At 42.0% G+C, this 25,404-nt stretch overlaps 1 protein-coding gene across 1 annotated transcript; it reads right to left on the bottom strand.

Annotated features, from left to right (window-relative positions):
• Positions 1-2,828: 2,828 nt before the first annotated feature.
• MTURN (maturin, neural progenitor differentiation regulator homolog) lies at positions 2,829-25,404 on the bottom strand. Its single transcript, XM_073333293.2, has 3 exons — positions 24,936-25,404; positions 15,473-15,595; positions 2,829-9,419 (listed from the first exon to the last, which is right to left on the bottom strand). Exons 1-3 carry the CDS (start codon positions 25,095-25,097, stop codon positions 9,309-9,311), a joined length of 396 nt encoding a protein of 131 aa, XP_073189394.1. The 5' UTR covers positions 25,098-25,404; the 3' UTR covers positions 2,829-9,308.

The raw sequence follows: 25,404 nt of genomic DNA, 5'->3' as shown, positions 1-25,404 counted from the left end.
CTGACCCAGTATGGCCATTCTTATGTAACCCACAAAGAGGCTCACTCACATCCCCACATCCTGCTTTTTGCTGAAGGACCCTGACATGATCCTTGTGGGGCTTGAAGAGTAACATCAGATGAAGCTGGACCACTCAAGCTGCACCTTCCCCTCTGTTGAAATCAATGGGAAGACAAGCTGTAGAATCCGTATCTTTCCCCACTCCTCACACACCCCTACATCCAAGGAAGGGAGAGCTGCTGCTCAGGATACAGCTTTCCATGTGAACACTAGTCTGGTCATCCATGGATCTCGACTGAGTCCTCCAGCCAAAAGAGAGAATTAAGCTTATGCTCAAATAAATTTGTTAATCTCTAAGGTGCCACAAGTACTCCTCTTCTTTTTAAGGAACAGATATTCCTATAAGAGCAAAAAAGCTTGAAAGAAAAGTGAAATGCAAGGTGATGGGTTTGGGCTTTTTTCCATCATAAAAGAGTGTGATGGCAAAACCACCATCACCTTTAAGGTCTCATACTGCATTAGATTAGGAGAAGCAGTTGCTAATATGGGCCCTGATTCAGCAAAGCCTTGAGCACGTGCTAAAGCCTTATTGAAGTGAATGGGATTTAAGCATGTGAATCAGGACTATAGCAAAAAGCTGCTTCTGCCTAATACTGTTTCAGCAAGTTAAGTTAGGGCAGCTCAGAACTGGAGAAACTTTGTTTTATTTTTTTAAATGGGTAAAAGATATTTGCTCAACTGGTTTTTAAAAATGGGTAACAGCCAGTTCTCCTGCCTTCCCCAGCTTCTTGGGTAAAGAGTCAGACATGTTTAGAGGGTGCATCTGCCAACAGGTCCAGGCCTACAATTTGATCATTAGAGAGCATGGCAGTGAAATAGAAAACTCAAGTGGTCATGTGCCGCTTTCAGGCTAGGATTTCCAAAGAGGGCTAAAGGAGTTAGGCACCAGCTCCCACAGACTTCCAAACTGGGCACCTAATTGCCCTGAGCACATTTGGGGGGAGGAGGGGAAGCGCCTTACCCTTAATGCTGCCTTTTTTCTTCATTATTTTTCAGTGCCAGGCTCTTTGCCCATCCATCTCCAAAGTAGGATTTCCTTCTCACAACCTATGCTGTAATTAAGAGCTTTTCTGCCCCTTACCTGTTTGTACTATTTCTTTTACCCTAATCTGACCCCCTTCCACAGCACCAAGTGAGATGTGACACTGCAAAGAAATCTCACAAACCAGTACCAAATGCAAATGGAGAAGTTAGTATCATCATTCAGAGTGAGTCACTCAAAATTTAGGTTATACTGACCTCTAGGGGACTACAATAAAAAGCCAAAAATATAGACCTGAATTTCCATTTACACTAAGGTCCCCTCACAACACTGTGTGATAATGTAAAGGGGCCTGAAAGTAAACGTAGTGTAATTATACTTGCTTTCAGACCCCTTTACACTGCCACAGCTCTGTAAAGGGACCTTAGGTCCAAATTGTTCCCATTCCCTGGTTTCTTTATAATTTTGATACCTTAAGAAAAGCACACACAACTATGCACCTGTGTGTTTAAAATATATACATTTGCAAGTTATGTAGTATTTGTCAATTGCTGGGGCCAAGTGACAAACGTACAAGCAAAATCTTTCTCTGATGCAGGAGGTGAAATATGAAGACTTGTAGGACAAGAGTGTTTGTTGTTGTGGGCTTTTTAAAAGGGTGTATGGATCTGCGTAGATGGCATGCTTTTATGAGGTTTCCTTTTGCTGCAATTGTGGTTGATGATGGAGGTGGGGCGAGCAGGGGCGAGTTTTGCAATTTGTAGGCTACCGCTGGCACAAACTCTAAAGGAATTTTCCTCATCACAAAGCTAAATTTATCATGTCACTGGAATAGCCTTGGCTCTCTTTTACTGACATGGAAGAGGGAGTGTCCCAGACAGTTGTGCTGAAGCCCTGTGCCTCCTGAAGAGCTGTCTGAAACTCACAGAGACAAGGTGGTTGAGGTAGTATCTTTTATTGGACCAACTTCTGTGGATGAGAGAGACAAGCCTTTGAGTTTACACTAAGCTCTTCTTCAGGTCTGGGATCCAGTCTCCTGCCTGATCCACAAAGGGTGGACACCTTGCCCCCAATGGGAATGGTTCAGGATTCTCCACTGAGCATCCAATGACATTTCCCCCTTAAATGGTGTCCCCTGTTGAAGGGAACAATTCCAGCCACGGAACTTATCAAAACAATATGTAGAGTGTTAAAGTTAAATGCCTGTTCTTCCACAGACAGAAAATTATTTCAACAGAGTGAATGACGGTGGATTCGCTAGACTGGCACAGTAGTCTTCCAAACAAATCTGGGTATAGTACGCCGATTTCACAGTTGCATTTAAAAGTGCAGTGTACAGGCATATCAATGGACAAGTATTACCATTTTCATTTTAGACAGAATGGATAACTTCCTAATTTCCACAAGACAGAGGACTTGTTAGGTGCTCAACCAAAGCCTGCAGGGCAACAGCAACTCATATTAGGACAGCAAAACTACTGCCTCATGTTGTCAATGTTAAGATTTGCTAGTGATCCGTTCAGCTGAAAACAGCTGATAGTCCTGAATTCTGCCCTCCCAAGACACAGCTTGATCTGTAGGGTTTAGAACTAAATCTCACACAGTGCCTTACATTTGCAAATATTGTATCTGTTCCACCACACACCGATGCTGCACAGAAAATATTAAGCTCGAACCCAGCCCCTTCCCCCTCTCACAGCATGTTCTTTGAGTTGTATACTCTGTCCTGGAACCGCTTTCTAGCATTATTTCACTCACAGAGAAAAGAATCCAGAAGTCATCAAAGTTTGGTAAGCTCTTTAATGGCAAGCTACATTGTTGGATTTGATGCCTAGGTGTCGGGGAGAAAAAGTAGGAATGGAAGAATAGACAGGGTTCCATTAAAAGTTCACACCTTTTAAAGCATTTAACAAAAGGGCAACATCTTTTGGCAACCCATTTCACAGCTTTGTAGTCACAAACAGAGACAAATCTTCCAGCAAGAAAATGAGAAAAACCACATTAAAAACAGTTTTGCATGGCAAATGGCTCGTTACTTCTGCTTGATATGTTGCTGGCTGGATTGAGCCCAACATTGGTAGAGTAAAACTTGACAACAAAAATTGATTTAGACCGAACTCCAGCTCTGACATTTATTCCCCTACTCCTTAAAGACGAAAGTAGACATCCTTTACATGCAATGTCACCACACATCTTTGTCTACATAAATAACAGTATGTCAGTACAGAAAGGGAATTTCAAAAGCTCAAAGTATGTTACATGAAACCGCTGTAGCTTTTCTGTGGTCAGTACTGGCTAGCTCAAAGAATTTTTTCTACAGACAAATGAACACCACTTGTGATACTCTATACGTGCCTGCTTACAACTGAGCTCTGATTGGTGAGGCAATGTTACATGGCTTTATTTAAACTTGAGCTTGTAATAACGGAGCTGCACCTTTACGCATAATACCCTTTAGAAATAATAAAACAGGTGATGTTAAAAAATCCCAACTTAATGCATTTGACCGACAATTTAGCACACTGAACTTGTCATTGTAGGTAGGGCTCTTAAACAAATCTCCTCCTACAGAGTTCAATGTGGCATCTGCCATGGATATCAGATCCCAACAATGCAATTTAGTAAATTTCAGACAAAGTCTGATTAAAATCCTAAAAGGGGCAGTTTCTGGTTTCAGAGAGGACTCAATATTTAGGTATTGAGGAACTCTAGGGAGAATGATCTGTCTCATTGTGTGTTTTTATTGTAATAACCCCCTTTGGAAATTTAGGTCCCAATCTTACACCTTCACTCCCAATGACTTCAGGGAATCCACCCACACAGAGCCTGTTAGGATTTAACAACTTCACTTCTCTCAGTCACTCCTGCCTAGTAATCAGGGACCATGGTTTTCCAACTGGGAACTCATATTGCAGAAGTGGGTTGGAAGAGAAGGGCTTTGCCAGATTTAAAAATCAAACAATAAAATGTCCCCCTTTGTTCAGCACAATTCAGAACAGAGTACACAGACACTGGATACAATGTGCCTGCTTCCTTAGCCACTCAATCTTCAGAGCTGGACCCCCCAGGCTGAGCTGGATTTTCAAGTGACTAGTGATTTCAGATGCCTTTGTTTTTGGGTGCCCAAGATGACACATCTTGAAGGGACATGATTTTGAGAGGTTGGGTGTTCAGCATTTCTTGGAAATCAAGCCTCATTAAGATGTCTCAGTCCGGACACCCAAAATCACTAGTCACTTATGATCAAACCTTGACCAGTGTGCTTCAGTCTTGGGTCCTGGTACAACATTACTAAAAGTACTCTTTATTGAGAGAAATTGGACAGCTATTCAATGTTTATGTGAAACAACAGCCATCTGCAAACTATTTTGACTGTAATGGACCCTTGGGATGGCTTTTCACAGCTTATTAAGAAGTAACCACAGCTGGGTCTGGAAATGCCACAAGCCACTTTGCTGCAGAACACCTTCCCCACTCCTGCTCCCCTGACTCAAGCAGCATGTCCTGCTACACAGGGTGAAATCGCAATAGTATGTGCGCAGGCCACTGATAAAGGAAATCTAGCTACAATTACTTTCAGCAAAAACTGCATTTTATGAGCTTACAAATTTCAAAGGCACAGAGCTACCCAAGGGGGGAGTGGGGTGGGGAGGGGACTGACTAGCTGAGAAATAATATGGGATAGGGCTCGCGATTTGGACAGGACGGTCCTGAGAGATTCAAGTTACTGATTATGACCATGTGTGGTGGGGTTGTTAGTCCCCACATCTGTGTTCGTGAACACAGAATTGCAGAATTTAGTTTGTCTCTAAAATGAGTTGCCTGTATCCAGATCAAGCTCTTTGGGGTCTTTTTGTTCTGTGTTTGGACAGCTCCTAGCAAAATGGGGTCCTGGCCCCTGGCTGGAGCTCCTATGCTACCACAATACAAATAATAAATAACAATGCCAGGAAAAAAGGTTTCTGAGGCCTGGTCTACACTTAAGATTTAGGTCAACATAGCTATAGCGCTCAGGGATGTGAAAAACCCACACCGCTGAGCCCAGGTCAGCGTAGCTATGAACCCCCCGTTAGAATGCTTCGGTCCGCCTTCCTAGCGCCACTCGGGGCGGTGGACTTCCTACAGTGATGGAAAAAGCCTATCCACCAACATAGGAAGCACCTACACTATCATGCTATGGTGGCATAGCTACTACAGCACATCTGTGTCACTACCGCGCCTGTAGTGTTGACATGCCCAAAGTTAATCTTTTCTCCATCCTCCCCTTGTCACCCCCACATGTTTATCAATCATTATGCTAATTTCAACCTACACAGAACTACACCCCCGACTTTGAGACCTTATAGGAACATGTCGCAGTTTCTCTATGGACTACATGGGACCCAGAAGCAGACTGCTTGGAGCTAGGTCTAAGATTTCTCAGCAATCCTGGCATTTTCCTGAAAGACGCCATTTTACTCTCTTGCCTGGCACCACCCTCACCCCACCAAAACGTAAGTTGTAATGTTTATAAAACGTATTCATTTTTTCCTGACGTTCCACCTATTTCTGAATCTCCTCAAACAGGACTCTGCTCATTGCAAAAGTGCAACTTGGATTCCAAAGCGCCCAGTCTGAGAGTCTGATACATTAATATTTAGTTAGAAAATCAAATCTACACATGGAAAAAAGGACTGGTTTTGCCCATTCTTTTTTACTGTCTTTTCACCAACATTCTGCTTTGAGGACGGGCAATAATAAAATACTTATCACCTTTCATCCCTAGATCGGAAAAGCTCTTGATATGGGTGAGTAAATGTGACTATCACCCTCATTTTACAGATTGGGAAACTGAAGTACAAGAGATTTTTCAAAGGAAAATATAGGAGTTAGGCACCCATTTCCCAACGAATTTCACCAGGATCTGGATTTATAACTCTCGCAGGCTCCCCTGAAAACCCTAGTGACTCACCTAAAGTCAAGAGTGAATCAGTGGCAAGCTGATAAGAAACACCAGATTCCCTGACTCAGGCTCCCTCCCTGCAAGCACTTACCCACGTTGTGTTTGCAGGACTGGGATCTCAGAAGGGCTATCCACCAGGCCATGCCTCCTCCTTTAAATTACTGGGTAAGTGGCTAATAATTCCAACTCAGACAAGGGAAGTGAGAAGGAAAAAATAATAATAAAAAGTGTGGAACCCTTGTGGTTCCACTAGATAATTCAGCATTTCTTGGATTGTTTGATAAATAAGAAACAATACCATAACAACACAGAAATGGATATGGTCAAAGTCTAAGAAACCAATATTTTTTTATAAAATACATTCTATATTAATGCTCATTTAACATTTAATACACATGTAAATTTATATTTTATCCTCTCTATATAAAATTCCAGTTTATTTTAAATGGTGCATGGTAGTAGCCTGACCTAGCAGTGCCTCAACATGCTCAGTTCCCAGCAAAATCAATGGGAGACAAGGGGGTTCAGCACTTTGCAGGACTAGGCCCTTTCAGGAGCCTGATCTTCAGTCCTTATTTGGGCAAAACTCTTGCTGGCTTCAATGGGAGTTTAGTGGGAGTGAAAGCTGCAGACTAGGACCCTAGGCAAGTTGCAGAAGTCACTCACATGGTATATGATGTTCAAAATAAAAACAAATCAATGAATACAGGAAATAATATATCTATCTTTATAATTTACAGCTTCATGTTTGCTTATAACCATATTAATGATCCACTGCTCATTTGCAGATCAGAGTCAATCAAAATGCAGGCAAAGGTGGCAAAGTGCAGAACACATCACAACTCCATTGTATGTAGTTCACAAGGGCTGGATCCTCCAGCCTTCACTCACTCAAGTAGCTCTTACTCACAGAAATAGTCCCATTGTAGTCAAACGGCCTGATTCTCATTTGCATTAAGGCTCCTACAAATTACATCTATACCCATGTTAGAGCAGTGCGAAGGGGCCTTAGTGTAAGGGAGAACCAGAAGCTGTGTGCACAGTCATTTGTACCTGTAAAAAATCGGTCTAAATGGTTAGCAAATCAGAATGGCAGTATTTTATACCCACCTTGTATAGGTGCAAACAATGCATTGCTTTAGGTTTTACGCAGAGGAAAATCAGCCCCAAAAGGTCTATTTGTATGATCAAAGGATCAGTGCCTAAGGAAGTAACCCCCAAAAGGCTCCTCTGAAGGACGCCCCTGTGTAAAGTTATGACAAGTCTCTTTTAGATGGAAAGGAAAGAAAAACTTGGGTACTTAAAGCAAGGATGGAAACCACTGGTATTACACTTTATTTTGGTAAGCAAAAAGCCTATTACTGCTGTACAGTGTTATACAATGAACTGGCACAGTTCTCACACCACTAGTCCATAGAAAATGTGTTGCGACTATCATATTTATGCCTGCATGCCAAGAGAATGTACAAAGTTTCATTAAGTTTGGTTTCTTGTCTATTTAGTGATATTCTTAAACTCAGACTTTTACAGTGTTGCAGACACTTCTGTGCATATTCAAATACCATTTTCCATCCTGGTTACAGAAAGTTTTGCCTCTGTTAGAAAATTAAGCTTTATGCATCCCCTAAGCCTTCACCAGACACACAAATCACCAAGAAAATTAACTCTTTAACTCGCCTTTAAAACAATTTCCTTTACAAACATATCCAGTAGGAGATACTGCTAATAACAGGGTTTTTAAAAGGGTGTCAGTTGTTTCTGAGAGTTGTCCAAGCATTTTCTCTTCACTCAGTGTTAATTTTTATAAAGCTAATGCTGCATTAAAGGGCTCTGAAGTTTGAGACCTACATTTTGTGTTTTTAAAAAAGTTGTCTAAAAACAGTCAATTAGAAATACTTTTTTCGACAGTGGAAAACTGCTGTACGAGAATGGAATCCCTTCTTTTCTTACATTTTCAGAATAAAAGGTGAGTAAATAAAGAGGCTGTGTGTCTTCACCATCTGATACTCACTTGGGAGTCATTTACACCTGGGAAAATGAGGTGTAAAATACTATGGGTCTTACTTTAATTTATACTAAAACCCCTTTCCACCACTCTGGCGGACAGGTCATCAGCTGATGGAAACTGTCATCATTCCATTGGCAATTGACACCAGCCGAGGACCCACCCTAGACAATGTAAAGGGACCTTAAAGTGGGCATAAATTACATCTGTGCTCCCTTCAAGACCTTTTTACACATCGAGAACAATGTAAAGGGACCTCAGTGAGCATAAGAATCAGGCCCTACCATTCTGGTTTGGTAGCATTTTACACCCACTTTGACAAGTATGCTACATAAGGTACAAGACACTGAAGAACAAGGCCCAGTGTGAAGAAGGATTCCATTATAATTTAAAGAGCCAGGTGCTGGTTTACACCTTTAGGGCTTCAAAGTTAAGTTGCACTTTAATTCAGGATGCTGCAAGATTTGAATAAAGTTGTTGTTTTATTAAAGCCAGTGAAGCTAAAGGTTGATTTTCGTGCAGGAGGAGAATACACAATGGAAATTTTTAAATTAATTTAATTTCTATTAAACCAGCATTTGGCTTTGGAACAGATGGCATCAAAGTACCAATGTGTATCACGACGTGCACTGATCACACAAATGTCCTAATTATGCCCAGTGATTAACCCAGCACCTGTACATTCAGGTGGTGTTAAGAAACACTAAAATGTGCTGCACAAGCATTTATCTGAATTTTGTCCCTCCTAAGTAATTATTTGTGTTCAATCTTTATCTGCACTTCTGCAATATTAACCACTATGAAACTAGTGTTTTACAGGCATAATCTCTCACAGTTTGATATTCTGATTGGTAGTACAGCAAAAAAAATATAATAAAAATAAAAAATAATTGTTGAATTAAAACTAAAAGTGCAGATTGCATTTATTCTCTGCATTCATTTTCCTCCATAGGGTCATATGTGAGTACTTCACACACTATCCAACAGTTCCTACATTCAAAGTACTCTACATTCATGTCAGTGAATGTTATTCTCAAACATGAGTCAAAGAGACAGTCAGCGACAAAACTAGTTCTAAATTAATGATGGCAGAATGCTACCAAGACAACTCCATAGAAACCCCACTGAAACAGGAGTGAAATTCAGGTCACTTCTTAGCAAAGCTCATCACAGAGATATTTATGTTTTTATTATTTTTTTTAAACTTTGATTCTGGGAGCCACATTTCCCATGTGATGCGCTAATTCAAAAATGCTAATGCAGGAGCACATGACCCCACCTGGTACCAACAGATTAAAATCTTTTAATTCCTCAGATAATTACTGCTGGCTGACACCCATTTGTTGGTGATCGGCTTCTGGTTCCTCCTCTTCCACGTCTGCGTTATACTCTTCAAATGCATCATCATCGACATCTGGAAGCCCCAGTAACTATTTTAAAGAAGAGAAAATGGGAAAGTGTAACCATCAGTGGCAAAGATCCAACTGATGCCATGTTGCCAATTCTTGCAAATTTACCATGTGTCTTGCCCCGATATTTGGCTTTTTTCTGAAAGCCCCTGAGTCACGAGGTTATGAGAGAATCTCTGCTTTCTTTCTTTTTTTAAAGTAAATTTCCAGTCCTCATGGTTGCATAGAAAAGCTTCATGTGAACCAAGTGCACCCTAAAGGCTCAGAAACCAGCAGACAAATAAAAGTATCCACAAATATTGTGTTGGGGGGTAGGGGTAGGAGGAGAGACACCTTATGATCTTTATGCCAGTCATGATTTTTGAGGCCTGAAATGCATGATTTTTGAATGCTTACGGTTGGCAATACAACTGATGCTCTAAATTCAAAAGGTCCCTGTGTAGTATACTTAAGCTCTAGTTAACTCAGTTTAAAATTCTCCATTTGCATTGCATTCAATAACCCTACAAGACGATCACACTTATTCCTTTTGCACCAAAAAGGAAACCATTCTATCCCACTAACACAGGAATGACGAGAGTGCAGCTTGCTGAGTTAGATGGGGTAGCCATAGGTGCTAAAGCCCTAAAAAGACCAGAAGATCTCAGCATTCAATTGCTTCATCTTGAACTATTCACCCTCTCAATCAAGCTGGAGCATTTTATGCTGAATTCAGTAGTCTTACCAGGAGATAGCTGCATATTAAAATCAACGTTGGCCACAATCCTCTCAAATTTCTACAAATTAGATTTAGGCTCCTGACAAAGTACCAATTAGGACTGTCAAGCGATTAAAAAAAATCAATCATGATTAATACCGTTTAAATTTTTTTGATGTTTTCTATATTTTCAAATATATTGGGACTGAGTGGACTTGTAGGATCTAAAGTTTTACATTGTTTTGTTTTTTAGTGCAGTTATGTAACAAAAAACCTGCATTTGTAAGTTATACTTTCATGATCAAGAGATTGCACTACAGTACTTGTATGAGGTGAACTGAAAAATACTATTCTTTTATTTTTACAGTGCAAATATTTGTAATAAAAAATAATATAAAGTGAGCACTGTACACTTTGTATTCTGTGTTGTAATTAAAATAGATATATTTGAAAATACAGAAAACATCAAAAATATTTAATACATTTCAATTGGTATTCTATTGTTTAATAGTACGATTAATCGCAATTAATTTTTTAACCGCAATTAATTTTTTTGAGTTAATCGCGTGAGTTAACTGCAATTAATCAACAGCCCTAGTACCAATACATCTCTCATCTGGGCAAAGTTTGGATGCCTCAGCTCTATAATGTTTCAGATCACTGTAATGGCAACTGTTTGTTTTAGAAGGTGGAGAAACTATTTGAACTTTTCCCTCTTCCTTCAAAAAGAGATTGGCAAGCCAATGAAATTCAGGAATACATAAGCATATCCCACTCAAAACAGTACATCTGCTTTGAAAATCTCATACCAGACCCCTCACAAAACTTACATAAATGGCTACTAATATCTGCAAAGCAAAATCATATGCTAAGCCTTATTGGTAATACTCGGTATTTAGCCTGCTAAGACTGAAAGAGCAACCACAGACTCACGCTGCACCTTCCTTAGAGAGGGATTCAGCTGTTGTCTCACAGAAGGGACAAAAACAACTGTCTCCACCAGGAGAGGGAAATTTTTATACAGGGATATGAAAATTACAAGGCCAACTTTTAAAAATGTGCATTAGTTTGTTATATTTTTGTATTCAAAACTATTCAATGGACAAAAGGACAATATCCAGCTGTGGCCTTTGGGCCCGGTGAAGCTCATGGTTTTTGGGCCCACCATCCCTTGATCTGTAGGAAAATTAATCACATAAATGAGAATCTTAACCTTCATTTTGAGGGTGAGGGGAGTTTCTAGCTCTTTGCCTTCAAAATTAGCATAAGAAGGGTAATGAGATATAAACATATCATGAGGGTCAAAAAGGACAAACAACAGGGAGAGAGTCGGGGGACCTACAGATCACACACACACGCTGTACTAGTTATGTAAAATTAATCAGTTAAGTGAGGAGTCTACTCCAAAGAAGCATCTTGCTAGTCCTCTCTGAAATCCTTAGGGGATTAAATCCACGGACGTTAGGTACCTAAATACCTCTAAGGATCTGGGACTAAGTGGTTTAGGAGCCTAATTGCCATTTTCAAACGTGACTTGGATAGTTAGGTGCCAAAGTCCCTTTACGTTCAATGGTAGCTACACGTCTACATCACATAGCGCCTTTGGAAAATTTTATCCTTTGTTATTATTTATACTGCAGTAGCAACCAAAGGGCCCAATCAGGATCTGGGCCCAAAGCACTAGGCAACATACAAGCATTTAGGAAGACCCAGTCCCTGCCTTGGAGTGTTTACAAAGAAACAGAGGGAGAGTGGGGCAAAGTGATCAGGCTCATGGCAGCCACAGCACATTAGCGTCATGTCATTTTTCTTTTAAACACATCAGTTTTATATATCTGTCTTATTTATATTATAAAAATCTTGGTTTTAGTGTGTTGGGGGGGAATTGTGGGTTGAAGTGGGGGAAGAAGAGAAGGCTGGAACAAGAGAGGGGAATGGATAAAAGGAGAGAGAAAATGAGGAGGCAAGCAGCAGAACAGGATAGAAGAGAGAGGAGGAAAAATAGAGGAGGGACAGAAGCCTAATGGGCATGGAGAGCTAGGCCAGCCAGCTGAAGGAGTGCACCAGGAAGAGATGGGCTGGATGAAGGAAGACCAACAAGCAATCACAATACAGCAAATGATGAGAAAACAATCCAGAGTTTATTTATTCATTCAGTCCATGCTATTCATCTATGAGGGATTTTGGGATGCAGTGGGTCGATCTCTGAGCCTTACATAAGATTGAAGGCCATGAGCATATCAGCTTTTACATAGAAAATGTCCTACTTGTATTTAGTCTTTCATACTGAAAGTACCACACATTGTCGGAGGACTTGAATTTGCAGAAAGATGTTGCTGGTACATCTAACCAGAGAAAAGTAACAGCCATTTGTATTTAGGGTATATGATTCAGTTGTAAATAAATGCTTTGGGTAGGGACTATGTTCCTGGGATTTTTTTTTTATCTTGTATATTTTAACTAGTGCAAAGTGTCTTGTACACTCATGGTGGTATCTAAATAATCCATTAGTTTGTAAACAGCAGACGTGGGGGAAGGTGATAATGTATTTAATCAAAATCTAACAAACAAATATTAAAATATGTCTATATATGGCTTAAGAAATAAAAATGATTCTACTCTGAAAATAATGTGGATGCATTAATTCTTTCACATCAGGAATCGATGGTCAGACAAAAAGATAGGTGCTTAGAACTACCAGCATAGATGCTTCACAACCTGTATTCAGGAACTAAAACGGCATAGTAGAAACAGGTATGTTTGAGGAGATGAGACAAGAATGCAGAACACCAAAAAAGTGACGAGTTTTGTGGGGATTTTATTATTTATTTGATTTTTTGCTCGGAAGAGTCTAAAGAAACTCAATTTAGTCTATCCAGGAGAAAGTTAACAGTGACTTGATCACAGTCTATAAGTATATGGGGAAGAGATTTCTGGTAATTTGATCTAGCAAAAAAGGCATAATAAGATCCAATGGTTGGAAACTGAAATTAGACTAATTCAGACTAGGAATAAGGAGAAAGTTTTTCATCTCACACATGTATTGAATAGCTGAGAACATAAAATTGAAGGGAGCATTTTGAACAGTAGTGATCAGTCAGTAACTTATTTCCAGGGGCTAATTATCTAGGGATGTGGTCGATTTTCCGCCAAATGAAGCCTTTAAATCAAGATTGGATATCTTTTTTAAAGATACACTGTAGCTAAACCAGAATTTATGGGCTTTATGCAGGAATTACTCTGTGAAACCCTACAGCTTGTGTTACATAGGAGGTCAGACTAGATTATCACAATGGTCTTTTCTGGCCTTAGAATATATTACCTTTCATTTCTTCAGTTTAAGAGTGACTTAATTTGGTTTATTTTAAACCAATTCTTAATAGACTTAAGCTAAACTTAAATAAACCTGATTTAAACAGAAACAAGAATGTCCAAACTGGGGTTTGCATAAACTGGGGTTTGCATCAGTTTAATTTGGTTTGAAACCACTCCTTTAGTTAAACCACTGGAACTTTCTTATGTAGACAAGGCCTTAAACTACATTGAGGGAAGGAAAATCTCTCTCAAGGGCTGGACATTGTTCTGGGAAGTGTATTTTTATATATTTACCATAATTAGAGTAGCTGCATAGATGGATCAAATTTCCAGTCCCTTCTAAGAAAAGTGTGCATGGGCTTTATTCACCTCCACTCTCTAGATGGATTTTTTTAAACTAAGTTATTTCATTTTTTAAACTAAGTTATTTCACAGTTGCCAGTGAAATTGGCAGTTGGCCTTTTAAGGTTGCAACACAGAGTAAATGAGGCCCAGTATTTCATAGGCACACTCCTGGCCACTTGCCTTTTGTATTAAACTCTTTGGATAAAGTTTAGTCCTCATGATCAGCTGGTCAAAATATCATCAAAAAAAGTTAGAAGAATTGTCTAAAATTTTTCATTTTTCATCAAATGTTCAAAAACATAACCAGCTTCGCTTACTGACATGATCTAAGCAGACATAGTGAAAGCACATGACTCTGCCAATAAACCCCTACTCCTCTTTATGACACTCCAGATATTCCAGTCCTAGGTCACTCAAGAGAAGAGGCTGACAATATGCTGTATTATGTGGTGGTTTAGCAAGACCAATGTCTAGTCGGGACTATGCTGAGACCACCAAATTCTCCTCAGTTTGACAAAAGCCACGTTTTAATATCGGTCTCTGGCAGCAGATGGCTAGTACAGTAACATGAGGCATCTTAGCCCTATACATCTCGGCGCTATATAAGGACTGATGAGCAAAATATAACAAAACAAAAACAAACAAAAAAGTCAAACTATTACTGTTCCACTCACTTGCTGAGATGCTATCCTGAGCTATCTCAAATATCAGGTGACCTCAAGGTTAAATATGAACTTAGTTTGAAACAAAAAACTGTATTTCCCTCCACCTCCCCAAACTGTATTTGCTTTATACAGATCCTTGAAAAACTCCCAAATTCCAGTGCCAGGAAATGATTCTGCCACCAAGTCCTACATAGTTTTGTAGCACATGGGACCCCAGTAACGAGCGAGTGCAGAAATAATGAGGAATCGGTCAACGCTACGCTCAGCTGATGCGGCAACTCATGGTGTCGGACACCATCAGGTGGTCAAGGGACATCTACATAGAACACACCACTGGACATCAGCAATACCAGGAGCGATGAGCTGGAGTGCTGATGAGAAGTGCAGTCAGGCAAGTAACAAATACTTTCCTCATGGACTGTATTTTCTAAATGGACATCCTATCCTAATTCTCAATTACTGAGGGACTATCTCCACTCATGGATATATTTTGCTTTCCACAACCAAATCTCTGTACAACTTTTCATGAGTGATGTACCCGAGTATTCGGATTCTAATATCTAAACTGTATTGTTATATCTATTCACCTAAATTTGGGTTATTACTGATTATGTACTCTATGTATCATATGACTTTTAAAAACTAACTATATTGTGGATAATCTAAGCACTATACCCAAATGTACAGACACTTTTCCCAACCTATGTATTATATAATTTTTTTAACATTAGCTTTAATAAAATTTTTAATTCCATTCTTCATACTCAGTGCTGGATCATGTACAATTCATCATCAGGGTGGGGTGCCAGCTTGACTGGCTGAGACATCAGTTTGCTTCCCACCACAGCAGGGAATCTCAATTTGTCAAATGAGAAGCTAGAAATAAAAAGGCATCTGATTTACAAGAACAAGTTCCCTATACTCACTGTTAGCCTGTTTGAGCTATTTGACTGGACAAATAAGTCATTGTGAAAAATCTGTCTTGTTCTCAATGACACATTTTATTAAAATCACAACTATAGTAAATATATAGAAGTAAAACATGCACTTACAGGCCTGAAAGATTTGAAGACTTTTTCCAGTATTTCATGGAGGGTCTTTTTACCACAGGAAGAGATGTAGTCCTGTGCCAACTGCAGGAAAGGTAAGCAGTCCTCACTTTCACTCCACACATGCTAAAAGACAATAGCAATGAAAGAAAGAACAGGAGTTAATAGGAATTCATATGGACTTTTTCTTATGATTTTATAAGGTGATATGGTTTAAAGATGTACTGGACTGCAATTTAAATTTGTACTAGGGATACGGATATTACATTACTTCAGGAACTGGGTATGGTCCCACATTTTTAAAGCAGCCTCCAGAGATACAACTTGGTTGCATTAGCACAATATACCAGGAGATAGAGAAAACGATGAAGGCTTGAAAATAAATTAGAAAATACACCATTCATGATTGAACCAGGGTGGGGAATCAGAATGTCCCAAATACACATTGCCTCGTGTATATCATTTTACAAGTAACGGTGCTTTTGTTTAACATCAGCCCTGCAAACTCAGCTTGGGATCTGAAAGTCAAGATGAGGTTTTTCCTTCTTATGCATCATCCGCAGTAATAATGCCCCCAGGTTGTTTGACCCTGTAAATGGAATTTGGTAAACAACTCTGCTGATGATGCACAAGAAGAAATGACCCACCTTGATTATCATACACATTGTAAGGAGAGTGATCACTTCAGATAAGCTATTACCAACAGGAGAGTGGGGGGGGAGAAAACCTGGATTTGTGCTGGAAATGGCCCACCTCGATTATCATACACATTGTAAGCTGTCCTATCTCAGGGCCTCTCCTTCTGCCCCTCCACCCCCACGAACATGATACAGTTCTCTGGTACCTAGAATCCTATTTTCGACGTCTCCGACTCAAGGAATATTTCCAACATACCTCTGAACAACATACTAATCCACAGAGACCTCCCTACCAACACTACAAAAAGAAGGATTCTAGATGGACTCCTCCTGAAGGTTGAAACAGCAGACTGGACTTCTACATAGAGTGCTTCCGCCGACGTGCACGGGCTGAAATTGTGGAAAAGCAGCATCACTTGCCCCATAACCTCAGCCGTGCGGAACACAATGCCATCCACAGCCTCAGAAACAACTCTGACATCATAATCAAAAAGGCTGACAAAGGAGGTGCTGTTGTCATCATGAATAGGTCGGAATATGAACAAGAGGCTGCTCGGCAGCTCTCCAACACCACTTTCTACAAGCCATTACCCTCTGATCCCACTGAGAGTTACCAAAAGAAACTACAGCATTTGCTCAAGAAACTCCCTGAAAAAGAACAAGATCAAATCTGCACAGACACACCCCTGGAACCCCGACCTGGGATATTCTATCTACTACCCAAGATCCATAAACCTGGAAATCCTGGGCGCCCCATCATCTCAGGCATTGGCACCCTGACAGCAGGATTGTCTGGCTATGTAGACTCCCTCCTCAGGCCCTACGCTACCAGCAGTCCCAGCTACCTTCGAGACACCACTGACTTCCTGAGGAAACTACAATCCATTGGTGATCTTCCTGATAACACCATCCTGGCCACTATGGATGTAGAAGCCCTCTACAACAACATTCCACACAAAGATGGACTACAAGCCGTCAAGAACACTATCCCCGATAATGTCACGGCTAACCTGGTGGCTGAAATTTGTGACTTTGTCTTTACCCATAACTATTTTACATTTGGGGACAATGTATACCTTCAGATCAGCAGCACTGCTATGGGCACCCGCATGGCACCACAGTATGCCAACATTTTTATGGCTGACTTAGAACAACGCTTCCTCAGCTCTCGTCCCCTAACGCTCCTACTCCACTTGCACTATATTGATGACATCTTCATCATCTGGACCCATGGAAAAGAAGCCCTTGAGGAATTCTACCATGATATCAACAATTTCCATCCCACCATCAACCTCAGCCTGGTCCGGTCCACACAAGAGATCCACTTCCTGGACACTACAGTGCTAATAAAACGATGGTCACATAAACACCAACCTATACCAGAAACCTACTGACTGCTATTCCTACCTACATGCCTCCAGCTTTCACCCTGACCACACCACACGATCCATCGTCTACAGCCAAGCTCTGCGATACAACCGCATTTGCTCCAACCCCTCAGACAGAGACAAACACCTACAAGATCTCTATCAAGCATTCTTACAACTAAAATACCCACCTGCGGAAGTGAAGAAACAGATTGATAGAGTCAGAAGAGTTTCCAGAAGTCACCTACTACAGGACAGGCCTAACAAAGAAAATAACAGAACGCCACTAGCCGTCACCTTCAGCCCCCAACTAAAACCCCTCCAATGCATTATTAAGGATCTACAACCTATCCTGAAGGATGACCCAACACTCTCACAAATCCTGGGAGACAGGCCAGTCCTTGCCTACAGACAGCCCCCCAACCTGAAGCAAATACTCACCAGCAACCACAAACCACACAACAGAACCACTAACCCAGGAACCTATCCTTGCAACAAAGCCTGTTGCCAACTGTGCCCACATATCTATTCAGGGGACACCATCACAGGGCCTAATAACATCAGCCACACTATCAGAGGCTCGTTCACCTACACATCCACCAATGTGATCTATGCCATCATGTGCAAGCAATGCCCCTCTGCCATGTACATTGGTCAAACTGGACAGTCTCTACATAAAAGAATAAATGGACACAAATCAGATGTCAAGAATTATAACATTCATAAACCAGTCGGAGAACACTTCAATCTCTCTGGTCACGAGATTACAGACATGAAAGTTGCAATTCTTCAACAAAAAAACTTCAAATCCAGACTCCAGCGAGAAACTGTTGAATTGGAATTCATTCACATTGTAAGGAGAGTGGTCACTTTAGATAAGCTATTGCCAGCAGGAGAGTGCGGTGGGGGAGGTATTTTTTCATGCTTTGTGTGTATAAAAGATCTTCTACACTTTCCACAGTATGCATCCGATGAAGTGAGCTGTAGCTCACGAAAGCTTATGCTCAACTAAATTGGTTAGTCTCTAAGGTGCCACAAGTACTCCTTTTCTTATCGTAAGGAGAGCGATCACTTTAGATAAGCTATTACCAGCAGGAGAGTGGGGTGGGGGGACAGAAAACCTTTTGTAGTGATAAAAACTACAGTATAAAACTGTAAAAACTGTAGTATAAAAACATCTTATGTATTTTCCACAGTATGCATCCGATGAAGTGAGCTGTAGCTCACGAAAGCTTATGCTCAAATAAATTGGTTAGTCTCTAAGGTGCCACAAGTACTCCTTTTCTTTTTGTGAATACAGACTAACAAGGCTGTTACTCTGAAACCAATCTTGAGTATGTCCATGGAGTACTCTGACCTGCCCCACAGCCTGGTTCTATGAAACTCCACGCCTCCAACCTTTCCTGTAACCCCTGCATATTCTGCCAATACAATGTTGTTTGAAAAAGACTGCATGCAAGGGCTGATGAAAGCCTTAAAACAGGGACATGACTTGCATTGAAGTGCTGGGTGAAAACACTGATCACAGGATGCTTTCTGAATGCCTCTCTCACTGAGATTCTAACGACAGAAGCATAACACTACAGGGAAAGCTAGATGCTACATCTTCTCTTACTTTCCCCCCAAAGTACTGGGCATCTAATGTATCTGTTAGTACATGAACAGTAGGCTACACTTAATAAGGGTACAGTAGAAACTCTGAAATTAACCTAATATTAAGGAAAGAGTAAGAATCAAAAAATGTCTCAACCCATAACATGCAAACTTATTTCCTAGTCAGCAGAAATTAGCCGACATGAATTAAGTTCCACATTTCTCCAATTAAGAGATTGCAAAGCATCAGCTAAGCTACCTCTTTAAAAAGAAAAATTATAACTACCTTTGTACTAACCTCACTAGACCTACATTTTCTTTGATGCCTGTTACAGTTTACAAAAGTAGTGTGTTTCTGAAGTGAAATTTCTGCCAATACATGCAAAAATGGCCCCTTCCTACTGAGCAGATTTGCTTCTGGTATTTGTCCAGAGTCATACCTGCCCATTTTAGTGACAAAAATATGTTTTTACAGGGAAATGTAATCCCGTGTAACCTCACAATGCTATTTTTTTTACAGTCAGAGTCCCACCACATTTTAAACTCCACTGTGAATTTATCAGCATTTGCTCAAAATAAACTGGTCTTGTGCACGAGGGAAAACTCAAGCAAATTACTCATCAGAAAATCTTTTAGTCTTCAAAGAGGGATTTTTTTTACATAGTGTAAAGCAATAAGCAATTAAGGCTTCCAGCAATTTCCACATCTACGGGAGATTTAAAATTTTGGTTGTAGCAACAAATGTATTATGGAAGGTCGTAAGTGTCATCAGTAAGCATCTCATGTGGGAAAGGCTTGCTTTCCTCTACCAAAAGAAAACATGAAAGTATTATCATGATATCTTTAATAAAGCTGCACCTACAGTCTTTTCTGCAAGTTTAGTACTGATGCATGAAGCAATTTAAGGATTTGAATCTAAAGTCTGATTCACGTGTCTCCAAAAGACCCAGTAAATGGAATTTTTGTCTTTCACAATAAGATAAATGAAAATTGATGATTCAGCTCTTGCTTTGGAAGTTATAGCAGGACTTAAAAACTGCACACACTGAGGATGCTTTTGTTGAGAAACCCACTAAATATCTGCAATCTCTTTGCAGTAGGGAAAACAGCCTGCTGGTAAGCTGGGGTAAGAGAGTTTAATTATGGCAGAGCAATAAGGAAAAGGTAAACCTCATGCTCCAGATAAGTTGTTTTCAGGCTAGACCTATTTTGCTCCTGGTTGCTTTGTGTTAACACAAAAGCACACAGCTACTAATTTCAACCTCAGCTGACCCAGGATCAAGGTTGAAATATTTAATTCAGCATCTGTGCATATCTTTGGAATCTTTGGAAAGCAAGGCTGAAGCAGTTCATTGTATAGCGCTTGAAGATTTTTCCGTTCAGTCTTTAGCTGGTTCAGCAATATTAAACAATATTTATGGATCATTTTTTTCCAAAATCTACCTGTTGAGCATGTTAGTAAAGTATTTTATCTTTACTGAGGTAATTTTGGTGATGAAGAGTATTCAGACTAGTTGATTCTATACTAACATGTATTAGAGGAAATGATGTAATAAGGTAACGCAAAATTGGTGCTTGTAGTATCATTTAGTATGAATACTAGAAATAACAAAGTGACAACAGAGAATACATAATATAAAGAATAATTTATTCCACCCTCACCCATACTGGGTAAGGTTATATAGCAAATCCAGCAAAGTATTTGGGGGCCACTATAACCTATAAAAACAGAGATTAAGGCCCAGATGTTAAAGTTACTTAAGCACCTAAAGTACAGATAGATGCCAAGTGGAGTTAGGCACCTCAAGTGCTTTTGAAGATCCCACGAGGTACCTATCTGCATTGTAAGGCACCTAAATACTTCTTAAAATCTAGCCGTAAGAGATCTTCTCATGTAATTAAAACTATGCAATACTGGAGTTCTCAAATATTTTCATAGTGTGAACATAAGTGATCTCTCACCTGCCATCCATCTCCACCCTCTGACAAACAGAGGCTAGACACACCATTCCTTACCCATCCTGGCTAATAGCTATTAATGGACTTAACCTCCATGAATTTATCTAGTTCTCTTTTAAACCCTGTTTTCATCCTAGCCTTCACAGCCTCCTCAGGCAAGGAGTTCCACGGGTTGACTGTGCACTGTGGGAAGAACTTCCTTTTATTTGTTTTAAACCTGCTGCCCATTAATTTCATTTGGTGGCCCCTAGTTCTTATGTTATGAAAACAAGTAAATAACTTTTCCTTATTCACTTTCTCCACACCACTCATGATTTTATATACCTCTATCATATCCCCCCTTAGTCTCCTCTTTTCCAAGCTGAAAAGTCCCAGCCTCTTTAATCTCTCCTCATATGGGACCTGTTCCAAACCCCTAATCATTTTAGTTGCCCTTTTCTGAACCTTTTCTAATGCCGGTGAACCACATCTTAACAGAGATCACTTTATGGACCACATCCTTTGCATTCACAATCACACAACATTCCCCTGGCAACTACAGCAATTGCTTAAGTGGAAAAGTAATATTAGGAAAGTATTTAATATATTTTTACCTTCTTTTAATGTAATTCAGCAGTTGCAAACTAGGAGGAATCACCTATACTCATTGACTAGCCAGTTCTCTCTAGACTGCTAGCAAGTGCTTTGTGGGCCACAGTTTGGGGAATTTCTGATTTAACACAATAAAAAAATTATTCTCCCCCGCCTATTTCTCATCTACCCCCTGCTCTTACTAGTCTTCCTCTTCCTTCTGTCACACTCCTCTAATTAATCATTTCATCCTTCAAAGTTCATGATTTATCACATACATTTCTGGCACCCCCTATGTCAGTGGTACCCAAACTTTTCACGGTCACGCCCCTCCCTTACCCCTATCCTCATCCCCCCACCTTGGGAGCCGGACTCCCTTGGGAGGGGGTGAGGGGGTGGAATACAGACCGGGCTAAGGGGGACAAGGCTGGGGTCACAGCTGGGATTGGGTCTGCGGCCAGGGCTGGGAATAGAGCCACGGCCAGGGGCTGAGGGCGGGAGCAGAACCACAGCTGTGTCCGCGGACAGGTGTGGCTCCTCTCTCTGCCCCAGGCTGGCAATGGAGCTTCGGCTGTAGGTGGGGCAGGAAGCAGGTCTGCAGCTGGGTGCAGAGCCTCGGCCAAAGCTGGGGACGGGTCCTGGAGCCCGGGTCGTGGTCGGAGCAGAGCTTGGGGAAGGGTGGTGCTCCCTCCCGACCCAAGTGGGGGCTGGCTCAGGCCCCACCCCCCCATACATTCCTCTGTACCCCCCAAGGGGAGCACGGCGACAGTTTGGGGACCTCTATGTACTCTGTTGAAGTCTCTTCCTTATTCTGAAATGAACATGTAAAGAAAGGTGATGAAAACACTATGGGCCTGATTCTCATTTATACACTACAAGTACAGATCTGATTTGTTACTCATGCTAGCTAAATTATAGCTAGCATGGGTACGCCTACCTATGCTACAATCGCACCTTCACTTAAAGTGCAGACATGCCCTCTGACCCCTTGACAACACTCTGACAGTGTAAAGAGGCCTCAAAGCATGTAATCACACCATTCTGGCAGTGAAAATGGGCCTGAAAGTTGACGTAAATTAAAGTCAGATCCATTCATGTGGCCAAAGACATAGGAAGGGTCCGTATTGCAAATGAGAATCAGGCCCCATGTTTTTATTGTTTTCTTAAAATGAACTTTAATACACAGTTCCACATATAATTAAAACTGTCTTTGGAACATTTAAAAAAAGAGTCTTCAAAAATGAGTCTGTCAGACTGATGTAATTAATATGGTGAACAGATCATTATAAGTTCTAAGCTGTTATACTAAAGAGACATCATCAACTGAGGAACAATCATTCCTGTCTTTTTGTAAAAGGACTAATGCTAAAAGTACCTCCTGAGGGGACGACAGCTGAAAGAGATTGGAGAGACATAGTTCTCAGTTTTTCTGGTAGCTTTGGGTTTGGGGATGGAGCCTTTCAAACAGAAAAACTGGGAAGAAAAAAGAAAATGTGGTTGTAAAACCACAAAAATTGGCAGGATAGTGCAGGGGCAGGAGTAGGATCTGAAACTACTTACACTTTTGTAGTTTGTTTTTAATTGACTAGATTTCAACTAATGTTGATTATATAACAATATAATACAACACACAAATAAAAAACACATGAGCTTTCTCTGTGATGTAGGATATCATTAGAATCCCTGGACGGAATTATAGTCTTAGCCCAGATCCTGCAATTGGATCTACATGATAGCCAAAAGTGCTATTGACTTCAGTAGGGGTTGGCATGGCCACAGGCACTCACCTGCAGGTGTCCAGTTGAAGGATGTGGCCATTTAGGGCTGGTCCTACAGGGAGCTGTACACGTGCATAGGTGTTTGCAGCATTGGGGTGTCAGGATCCAGTCCTGCAATGGGCAAAGGGCCTCCACAAACTGGCAGAACCCTGACTTTTGTTATACAGTAGCTGGTGGATACATTAGTCCTTCAGTTAAACTCTACATTGTCTCCTGATTTATAATTCTGCAACACCAGCTGCATAATCTGATAAATAAGCATCTTCCGACTGGGTTTTGTGCTCTTTGGGAAAGTCACTTACCTGCACTCTGTCTCCATTTACCCAGCTGTAAAATAGGTTCTTATTGCACCTATCTATCAGAGGTTTTATGAGGGAGAACTTACTAACATTTGCATAGCAGATTGAGGGATGTAAGGTGCTATGAATTAATATGCTATGGTATTTCTTCAATAATGCTAGAAGCCATTTTAAAAATAAAACATTCTCTTAAGAGTACTGAACTAGAGCTGTACAATTTATAAACCCTGCAGTAAAGGTCAGGTTTTTCCATTCAACACTAAGATGTTGGAGTGGGGGGGGGGACACTCTTTCCATCCTGAAGCCATTTTTGTTTCCATCACTGTAGGAACTTGCTGCTGAACTCCAGCAGGCCAGGATGCGCAGGCAACTGAGGCTGCTGGGGAAGGGGGAAAAGGAAAGGCCAACACCTGCCTCCCATCACACTATAAGCAAGATGGGAGTGGGGAAGGATATTTAGGAAACAGTTTCCTGGAGGATCAAGGGTGACTAAGAGTAAATTCACAAACCCCTAACCCCAGAGAGGGGATGGGACGCAGGGGGAGGGAGCCCTGTCATTCTGACTCCATTTTATTCTCCACAGTCTCCATTTGCTGCAACAGCAAAGCAGCCCCCCAACCACAGCCTCGGGGGTCAGCGCACTTAGTGGCACGCAAGCCATAAGCAAACCACAGCGCAGGAGCAAGAGGGGGGCCTCAGGCTCCTCCCCATCCTCTGGGGGCCCGCATCCTCACCCAACCCCCAACTCCTCCAGCTCCACAGGGTGGGGCTGCGAAGGGCCCCGCGGCTCCTTGCCCTACCTGGGGCGAGGGCCTCCCTCCATAGGGTGGTGGCTGCTTCCCCACCCCCCGGCAGCCCAGCCCGCCAATGACCACCCACCACCAGACTCCATTTTGCAGCTTTTTGCTACGGGCTGGGAATTCTCTCCCCCCGCCCCCAGCCAAGGGCTCTGCCAGCCCAGCCCCAGGCCCGGCTGGGGCCCGCTCTCCCCGCCCCGGCCGCTGCGGCCGGAGCCCCCCGCCCGCCCCAGCCGCAGGGCAACGGGGCTGCGCCCAGCCCCACACAGCGCGGGGAGGCGGCGCCGGCGGGGCGGGGCGGCGGGTCACTCCCTCTCAACCAGGCCGGCTGCCCGCGGGAGACGGGGGGCGGGGGACCCAGGCGCTCCCCGCGGGGTCCCACCCAAGCAGGCGGGCCGGGGGGAGACGGGGGATAAGGAGCGAGCAGCAGTATGGCGCCTCCTCCCCCCCCCCCCAGCTACTTACAAAATTGTCCCCGCAGCCGCTGTCCGGACACAGCACGTAGAAGGAGACGCCGGGGTCGGCGTAGAAATCCATCCTCCGCTCCGTCTCCTCGGTGGCGATGAGCTCGAAGGGGGTGTTGGAGCACCACTTCTCCGCCACGTCCGCCAGCTGCTGGAAAGCCATGCTCGCTGCCTCGCTCCCTGCAGCCGCCGCGCTCCCCACGCGCCCTCGGGGCCTGGCTCCGTCCCGCCCTCCCGCTAGCAAACGGGTGTGGGGAGAGGTCCGGGCTGGGGAGCTCCCGATCCACTTCAGCACCGCGGGCTGCGGCTCCCACTCAGCATTATTTGCTAACTTGCATGTATTGTTTACATGCCGTGTGTACAAGGCGCCCTCCTCCTCCTCCTCTTCCTCCTGCTGCTCCCTGTGCAGCCTGACATTGGCTAAGCGCGGCTGCGTTGTGTGTCTTGTGTGCAGGTCATTTGCGGGTGTG

This window comes from Lepidochelys kempii, chromosome 2, assembly GCF_965140285.1.
Source record: "Lepidochelys kempii isolate rLepKem1 chromosome 2, rLepKem1.hap1, whole genome shotgun sequence".
NCBI classification, from domain to species: Eukaryota; Metazoa; Chordata; order Testudines; family Cheloniidae; genus Lepidochelys; species Lepidochelys kempii.
This window is presented reverse-complemented; position numbering and strand designations above follow the sequence as displayed.